The 9,445-nt window shown below is 39.7% G+C and overlaps 2 protein-coding genes across 2 annotated transcripts; both read left to right on the forward strand.

Moving 5' to 3' along the window:
• Positions 1 to 7,036: 7,036 nt before the first annotated feature.
• MELLADRAFT_124536 (uncharacterized protein) lies at positions 7,037 to 7,540 on the forward strand (the record flags this gene model as incomplete). Its single annotated transcript, XM_007408060.1, has 4 exons — positions 7,037 to 7,076; positions 7,153 to 7,189; positions 7,272 to 7,334; positions 7,441 to 7,540. The coding sequence occupies 4 exons, from the start codon at positions 7,037 to 7,039 to the stop codon at positions 7,538 to 7,540; spliced, it is 240 nt and encodes a 79-aa protein (XP_007408122.1).
• Positions 7,541 to 8,253: 713 nt separating this feature from the next.
• On the forward strand, positions 8,254 to 8,820 carry MELLADRAFT_84735 (uncharacterized protein; the record flags this gene model as incomplete). The annotated part of the gene is made up of 4 exons (XM_007408061.1): positions 8,254 to 8,263; positions 8,393 to 8,433; positions 8,569 to 8,690; positions 8,733 to 8,820. 4 exons carry the CDS (start codon positions 8,254 to 8,256, stop codon positions 8,818 to 8,820), a joined length of 261 nt encoding a protein of 86 aa, XP_007408123.1.
• Between the last annotated feature and the right edge of the window lie 625 nt (positions 8,821 to 9,445).

Here is a 9,445-nt window from a genome sequence, read left to right on the forward strand (position 1 = left end):
TATATATGTTTTAATGCTTGAGTTTTTTTTTTCAAGTCATCCAGTTACTGTGGCGTTAACGTAACTATATTAGCTATGTTAACAATGTGAGATAGTGTTGAGATTCCAAATCAGTTATGCAAGAATTTCTAGCATAACTTTATGAGCACCATTACATATATGGGGAATTTCCTGATGTCGGAAACAGCTACTCTACGCGCAAACTTCCCTTAACGCTGCGTTGCGCTGCTGTCTGGGCGTTGTTATATTCCACAATATCACATTGATATGTTTTGTTTCCTTATTTTGCTTTCATATATGTTTTCATTTTTATAGACTCATGTCTCTAGAACTTCCTAAGATCAGTTATCAAAGTCAGATAGCTTATAGACTAATATCTTCTGTACCTCTATTTAGGTCAGATTATTCTTTGTTAGATTGTGTAGTGATAAGTTGCTCATCGGTGCTGTTGTGCATACAAAGAGATTGCAACTATCCTTGTTCCAAGACAACTGAGAGATTCTTAACAAACAAAAAACCACAAATGTTGGTAAAAGATAATGATTTTGTTACACAAACAAAAAAAGGAAAGAGTGAATTGAAAATAATCAAGATAGATGAGTGTGGCTAATTGGATTTGATCTCTGAATTGAATGGTTCAACCAAATGGGTGGATGAATTAATTAGATGAGAGAGGTGTTGATGGTAGATACCAATCAAAACAAATGGTACGTGCCTTGTTAGCATTCCAGCTTTTGAAAGATTGTTAATAAGAATCAGACCAACTTGCAACACAAACAAAATCATGTACAAATTGAGGCCAAACAGCACAGATTGATGAAAACAAGGAAAAGATATGTATGTATGAAAAAATCAAAAAGAACAAGTGCAAAGGTTGTGAAGGAAAAGGGAGAAAGTGGGAGAGAGTGCAAGTGGAAAACCTGCAATGCACAAGTTAAGGTAGGTTCATCCTTTAACACATAATTTTAATCCCAGGCCCCTGCCAAGGCCCAAGTGAGCTGTGGGACTCATCCCTTTCTTATTGCTTGCTATATCTTCAACAGTGAGGACACAGGGTGTCTTTGTAATCACTGTGCAAGCTCATTTGTGACAAGCCTGTGCCAGCAACGCAACACGTTGCAGCACGCCTGTTTTTTGATGTGTTGCTCTGCAACACGCAACACCAACAAGCAGCAGACGCTGTGTTGTGGTAGATACCGCAACAAAAAAATTCAGGCTAGTTTGTGCGGCGCCTCAACCGCTGCGCAACGCAACAGGCGCAACAGCACCCAAAAAACATCAATTTGAAAGTTTTCCAGTGCAGCAACGCAGCAAACGTTGTTGTGGCGCAAAAAAAAAACAATTCAAGCAATCCTGTTGCGCTGCGGGTCAGGCCGCAACTGAAAAATCAATTCTACGGGGTGGTGCGGTCAGAAAAACTGCAACGCAAGTGCAGCACAGCACGCAACGTCTGCGTTGCTGCCCCAGGGTTATTCAAGAGCATGCTGGCAGGACTCAGAAATTTGCCTCTAGAGGTATGTACCAACAAGTTAGACTTATTGTTGGTGAGGCTTTTGGGCACAAAAACACACTTTGAAAGCACCTAAAGTAGCACAATATGGGCATGAGAATGAAGGCTTGAATTGAAGGTAGCTTTCAAAATCATAGCACCCAGAATTCCAGAGATAATTGGATGTAACAGCCAAAGACGCACATGAAATTGAGCATTGGGATCAGGCCTTGAAGGCCAAAAAGATATCCCAACTGATTTTACGCCAAAGTCATAAAAGTGGAGGGCCTTGGAGCAGGCTTGTTTGATAGCCCATTCACATCCTTAGGAGTGCTCGGAACCTTTAGACAAGAAGTAATGTGTAGTTTAGAGCCCAAAAACTGAAAAACAAGTTTTGATACATACCTTTATGGGTGCATTCCTGGATACTATGTAAGCTTAAATAAGCCCCTCTTCCAAAACAGCCATGTATTCCAGCACAATATCACACCTTTCAACTTGTTGACCAGCACCATCTTTTAGCATACCCAAGGCTTTCAACTGTACCCCATTGGAACCTCAATCACCAATTTACTCAGTTCCCAATGTGTGTCAAGTCTTAACCTCATCTCATGTATATGAAAACAAAACAAAAAATCTCTCAAGCAAGATCAGCTTGACCACTGCCCAAAGTGTTGTTCACATCTGGGATTCTCAAAAGCTGTTGAAGTTGCATTTGGTGCCAAGCACTCTTTTTTTGTTGAAGAAAAGATGTGTTTGTATTGATCTTGTGTGATTCATTTTACTTTTTTTGGATTGGGGTTTTTATTTGAAATTTTAGTCTTTCATAGCTTTTTTCAAATTGATCTCTATTGGGAGGCAAAGAAGGAGTGAAAAAATAATTATAATGTTGATTTAATTTTTGGTTCCAAAATGAGTTTGAAAAAATAGTTTTTTAACAATTGAAGCGTAAAGCATTTGTGTTTGACATACATGGAGATTCTCAGCACTCAACAAAGTTATTTTTGGCTACATTAAAAGCAAATTCATAAGAGACAAACATCCAAAATTCTACTATAGAAATGAGGTTTCTGAAAAATTCCAAATTGAGCCACTCATTTTCTATTTATTTTGTTGACACAAATGCAAAGGCCACATCCAAAATAAGACTCAATGAAGAACTCATTGATTGATGATGATGAACAATCTATGTACAAACTGTCTTTTCAATCCTGTCTGAAAGGTATTGCAAGGCATTTTTGTTGGCTGCTTTTAAGAGGTGTTGAGTGGATTGAATTTTGAATTGCACAGTTCAACCTTGAAAAAAGGCCAACTTGGCAAGAGGACTTACGCTTCCTTGATTTCATAGTCCTGCACTCAGCGTCAAACTTTCCGGGATCTTTCCATTTATCAGGCATCTAGAAGTTGAACAAAGGCAGAAGTTTGTTAACAATGATATTCTTGCTGACTCAAGTTTTTCACAGTAGCCTGATCCTGAGTCCAGCAGGAAAGAGGTACAATATTGTGGTGTCTTGAAGGAAAAGTGGTAAGATTTTCAATGGTGTTGCACATCTCAGAAGTTACTGTAAGGATGTATGTGTTGAGGAGTTCACTGATATTATAATGTTTTGTATCAGTATGTGTTGGTCAAGTCAGGTTCTAATAGAAGATGCGTGCACCACAACCAACTGGTCTCATTGAACTTCATTTGATTTATCAAGATACATCCACACCCACTCTCATCTCAACTCTGATCAGAATGTGAGGTATACTTACCTCACATACCTTCCTGAATTCCAACCTTTACTCACAGTGGGTTGTTTGTTTTCAGTTCATCACACTACACAAAATGTCATCTTTACCGGGCGGTAAAGAAAACTACTGACATAGAAAAGTCCTGAGGCAACAGGAAGAGAGCTAAAAATCTGAAAAAATATGCACCTTGTTCATAGATGTTGGGGCGTCATGACAAGTATTTTTTTGTATTTTACACACAGATATTGGTTAATGTACTAACAACAAAGGCTGAGAATCATCAAAAACCCACCTGTAACAATACCTGAAATTTGGCCCTTGACTTTGAAGACAGGATTTTGGAATCTTCAAACATCCATAACTTTTGCCGTTCTGAATCAAATCACTCGATTTGAAGTGCATTAAAAAGGTGAGTCTTTCCTCTACATTTTTCATTCAGACATCACATCTGTAGCTGGTCTAAAAAAGATCCTACAGAGCTATTCATGCAGAACTGTTTGAACATATGTAGAGTGTTTAAATGACTAGATAGCACCTTACTAACATTATGAAGTGTGTAGGAGAATAGTCCAGCTTTTGAATGAACCAACAATTGAGTTATTTGGAGCAGAATTGCAAAAGTTATTGAAGTTTTTAGACCACAAAATATTGTCTTCATACTCATGACCCAAATTTCAGGTATTGTTACATGTGAGTTTTTGATGATTTCCAGCGTTTATTGTTAGTACATAAACCAATATCTGTGTGTAAAATACAAAAAAATACTCATCATGACGCCCCAACATCTAGGAACAAGGTGCATATTTTTTCAGATTTTTAGCTCTCTTCCTGTTGCCTCAGGACTTTTCATGTCAGTAGTTTTCTTTACCGCCCGGTAAAGATCACATTTGGTGTAGTGTCATGTTCTACTGCTTGAGTTTTCAAAGTTTGAAGTTCCAAACATTGCATTCAAGATCATCTATGTACCTCATCATTCTACCTTTTTGAAGTAAGGCAACACAACTTCTGACAATCTCAAGAAGAACATTCTATGTTACAGCAAAAACCCTTCCTCTTTCTGGGTGGTTTGTTTGTCCTCCCAAGTAATTGTCATCTCTGACAGTAATATTCCTCCCGGTGTTAAACTCATCTGTGTACACTGTACAGTCAGTGACAAAAAGTTTACGTACCTCAAGTACATATGTAATCCCAGTCTATGGGCGCTCTGTCTCTTGAATAACTTCCTCATACCTCATTCAGAACTTGTCTGAAAATGAAGACTTGTAGCCTGTCGCCCACTCAAAAGGCCTCTATTGTTTTAATGCACCAAGCTGGGGTTCCTGGCACTCAAATTGCCAAGAAACTGGGCCATCACAAGTTGACTGTCTATACAGTGACTCACAACGACCGCAAAAGACGTCAATCAAGACTCAAAAACATTGGACAACCAAAAAAGTTCTCAAAACGTTGTATACCAAGTGGAAGGCAAACCCTCAGAGCAAGCTTCAGGCTTTGGTTGAATCCGTACCTGATCAAATCAAGGCTGTGCTCAAAGCAAAGGGTGGACACACTCCCTGTTAAAAGTGACTGTATTTCAGAGTCTATGTTACAGTTATGAATCCTGAAATTCAATCATACGTACTCTGATGAGTGGCCATCTAGACCATGTAATTTCAGATATATCAGTAGTCAGATGTTGAGTACATATGCTTTTTGAGAGTTGCCCAATAGGCAAGCTATGGTACAGGTACGTAAACTTTTTGTCACTGACTGTACATGTGGCTCAGGCTGAGGCTGTGCCAGGCTGAGTTTATTACTAATCTAAAATTAACAAACCGGCAGCAAATTAACAATTGATGGGTATGTCAATCCCAACCTTTTTTTGACAGTTCCCTCATTTAAAACTAAAAATAGAATGAATTACAAAAAACTTCAGGAGTATGATCAAGCCGTGTAGAGTCGAGAACAGGTTCAGTTTGGATCAAATCAAGTGCAGGGCTTGCGAAATTTACTGATGTAGACTTGATGAATCATGATTGAGTGACACAAGGAGGTATATATAGAGCTCGATCTTAGGACTTTGGAGACAGGGCAATTTGGCTCCAGTGGTGGGGCTGAGACCAGACGCGGTGGAAGAGTCGAGATCAGTGTAGGTACCAAAGACAAGAGCGGGTCCTTTGAAGTTGGTCCCCTAGTGGATGGACCAGGAGGCATGGCTTGTTGTAGCCGCCAAGCCGTTGAGCACGGGGTTGGCTTTTGTCAATGAGCAAGACTTCAAGGAGCTGGTCATGAGAAATGGGAATGGTAGGAGTGGAAGTGTAGATGAGGTGCAAAGTGCAAAGTTAAGAGTTGGATGTCGGAGGAGAAAGTGGTGAGACAGTGAAGAGCTTGCAGAAGTAGAGAAGGTGGTAGAGTATATGGAGTAGTTGAAGGAAAGGTGGTGAGGATGTTGTTGGTGAGAATAGTGATAATTCATCTTTGGAATCAAAAAATTGAATTGTCAAAGGTACAAAAAATAAAAGTTGAAACGCCTCCTCAGCTCAGCAAGCTGGCATCAAGAGTTGATGATGTTGGGATGCAATGATTTGACTCAATTATAATAAATTTCTTTTCTTTCTTTCCGAAAAATATCACTTTTAATTCCTTATGTTTTGATGATCAATATATCCAGTAAGTTTATTGCTTTATTATCTTTGCTTGGTGTTTTTAAAAATCACTTCTTAATTGCTCTTTTGCCTTTTTGCTCTTTTCGCTTGTTTCACTTGGTCACACAGCTAGTAACGCTGGGCTCATAACCTGTAAGAGCACACGCTCAGCTATCCGCTCAGGGATCCAACCACAACAAGGATGCGGAAGGAGTCGGGAGCGGGAGCTGGGCGGGCTATGTACAGCCGTTTCAAGAAAGGTTGACAACTTTTTTTTGGAGAAAGTTGTCCCCGCAGCGGTTAAAACCAGAGACAAAACTTGATTACAGGTTTATTCTTTTCTGTATTTTTCCAATCAGCGGAGAGACAAAACAAGTAAGGGACAAAACCCGGGTTTTGCGCATTGGCAAGATTTTCAAAAAAAATCAATCTTTGTTGAAACAGCTGTATATAGGTGGAGAGACTAGGGCTACTGTGCCACAGTCATGGACCTACACCTACACATGGCTAGGCCATAACCATATGTAAATCCCTTGCTGGGGCTTGGTTGCAAGAGGACCCAGGAATGCACCTATAAAGGTATGTAACAAAACATGTTTTTCAGTTTTTGGGCTCTACACAACACAAAACTCATTGTCTCAAGTTCCAGAGCACTTCAAAAGATGCGCATGGAGTAGGGCTATTGAATGAACCTACTCCAAGTCTCTCAACTTCACTCACCTTGGTTCAAAATCGATTGGCGCAAAAAAAAAATGTGCCTCCAAGGCCTGATCCCGACCTTCAATTTAGGGCTGTTTTGACCGTTACATCCGTTTAACTCGGGAAGTATAGGTGCTATGAGGCTGAAAGCTAGCTTAAATGAAAGCCTTCAATCTCACACATATTTTGCACTACTGTAGCTGTTGTAAATGTGGTGTTAAGTGCCCGAAAACCGCGCCAAAAAACGGTCGGGATTCTCGTTACATACCTCTATATGTAGGTGCATTCCTGGGTCCTGTCGCGAGGCGACAGCGTGAGACTTTGCTAAGTTTAGAGATGGAAATCATAAACTCATCAAAGTCCCACGCCGCGTCTCGCACTCGGTTGAGTGGTTCTCTAATGCAGAGCCCCTCCAAAATGTCCTTCATTCCCTCTCACACCAAGACTTGTCATCAAACCTGTCTCATTCTTCAACAATCAAGAATTTGCCATGCTTTTCTTCAAAATTATCATTGCTGCTGGTCTAGCAGGTCAGCGAATTTATACACACTAATCTATATCTCCATTGGTACTCAATCTTACTCAATCCTCTATCTCTTCTTACAGCCACAATCTCTGCCCGCCGCGTCCAAGTTGACCAAACGTGAGCAAAGCCTTATCTTTCTCTGTCTTACTTTAACTACTCTGAGAAACTTACCTACAATATATGACTTGCTTGATCTCAGTGTCACTCTTGAAGTCCTACAACGACGATCTGTAGAGTTTACTCCCATCATTGAAAAAAGATTGTAAGTGGAGGTTATGGACATTAACTCTTGTTACTCTACTGCCGCACAGTGTTTGACTGATTGTATATGATACCTGTCTACACAAAATAAATCTCACTAGCTCAAGAGTCCTTAAAACTCGTGACTTTGGACCTGGTTCACCCATTAATAGTAATATCTCCCCATCCTGCTCAACTGCATGTCAATCTGGACCCGGTTGTTGCTGATCTGGCAGATGTCAAGGCAATCAACGTATGTGGCAAGTTCAGGAGGGCTATAGGTGGAGGTAAACACAGACCTTATCACAACATGCAAAAATTTATTTCCTCCAGAAGTCTCCTACGCATTCTCCTGATCAAAGTTCGGAGTCAGCTTGCTTTCTGCTTATCATAGCCATCATTGCACCAGTTTCTTCATGTACGCCAGCTGATTTGTAAACCAAGTGATCCTATGACAATATTCTCTCAAATTTTTGCTACTCAGATTGTTTTGAATCAATGATACTCTTCAACCTGAAATGTTTTTGTCCAGGCCTCCTATGAGCAATCTTGAATTCATCAAGGTCACTTAAGTTCCTCAAAGAGTCGATTTGATAAACTGACTGAGGTCATGTTCTGAGAATCCGATTGATTTGAAAGTCTTTAACTCCTACACTGAGAACTTGAGTACATGAACACAGCCTTGAAGCTCGCATTTGGATTTCGAACAGATTCTTCAACGGATCCATTTCATTTTCAGCATCAGAACAGTTTATCAGACTTTTAACTTTGCTGTTTACCAATCTCAACTTCAAATCGATCAAGTATCAAACCAATCTCATTCACTTCAACGAACAACAACCATCATCAACTCAACTTTCCACCATCCACTAAGACAACTACTTCATCATCATCGAACTCATCTTTATCATTGAATCCTAACTTGGATCCACCTCGTACAAATGAAAACATGTTAGTATCATCAATCTCTGAAGAAAAGCCATTCTTATCCATAGCTAATTCATAAACTATTTCATTAATTCAAACAAATTGTCCAATTCGCTCAACGAACATCTCATCCATTTGAAAACAAATCATCAGATCGAAACCCCAAAGTTTCCTATTTGGTACCAACCCAATCGGTCAGTCTCTTTTCACGATCATCTTCAAAGAACCCCTCCAGATCTCAACCGTTACTAATCTTCAATGCATTTCATTCAACAGGTTATTCTCGAATCATTCTACCAGCAGTTTCATTGCATTGAATGTCGTAACAGTCAAAGTATTGTAAGATTGCACATTTGATCTCACAAATTTTAGATGCAGTAGACGGTCAGGCTGCTAGATCTTTGCAGCAAACTAGTAGGTTCGTTGCTGTACTGGATATGCTCATTGATCGGTAAGTCATTTTAAAAATCATGTATGTGAAATCCATTCCTAGTATGACGGAGAGTAGGCTTTCCTTATGGGATGAGAAGATGGGTTTATGTCCCATCTTCTATGCACTTGTTGATAGAGAATACGTGTGATGTTTCTTCTGATTGAGAAACACAAAATCTAGCATTCATTGAATTTGTAACCACTACAAAACAGATTGAGAGTTGTACTGAACAACTAATAAAAATCAACAAACAACAGATGGTGGTGTGGAGGTGGCCCCTTGAGCCACAGGATGGGTGAGGAGCTAATAAATCATTATCCAAATTGCTCATCTCAAGGGGCGAGAACAATGAGTATCAAGAAGGTGGGCTTCTCTCCCCATTACCTTGTCGAGGGGAAGAGCTGTGAGCCGGAAATCCCACACCTCGAGCCTTTGCGAGTAAATCTGCATAAGCTTTCATTATGTCCCATATTGAACCCACAACAAAAAGAACACTGCATCTCTGTTGTCTTGACTAAGTAAGACATGATTAATGACTGGCTCAATCTTGTTAAATTTGGCAAAGGTACACAGATGTATTTGAAGAAGATCTGAAAAAAATATAAACGCAGGAAGGAAGCACCCAAAAACTTGAGAGGAAAATAGGAGTGGACAACACTTGATAGGCAGAAAAGAATTCAGCACAACATGAACGTTGCTTACAAACAAAGGCTATGTGAAAAATACTTTGTTTTTCTGAGATCTTTTGAGGAGAAATTTCTTAGATATATACA

The sequence above is a fragment of the Melampsora larici-populina genome (genome assembly GCF_000204055.1).
Source record: "Melampsora larici-populina 98AG31 unplaced genomic scaffold MELLAscaffold_11, whole genome shotgun sequence".
Lineage (NCBI taxonomy): Eukaryota > Fungi > Basidiomycota > Pucciniomycetes > Pucciniales > Melampsoraceae > Melampsora > Melampsora laricis-populina.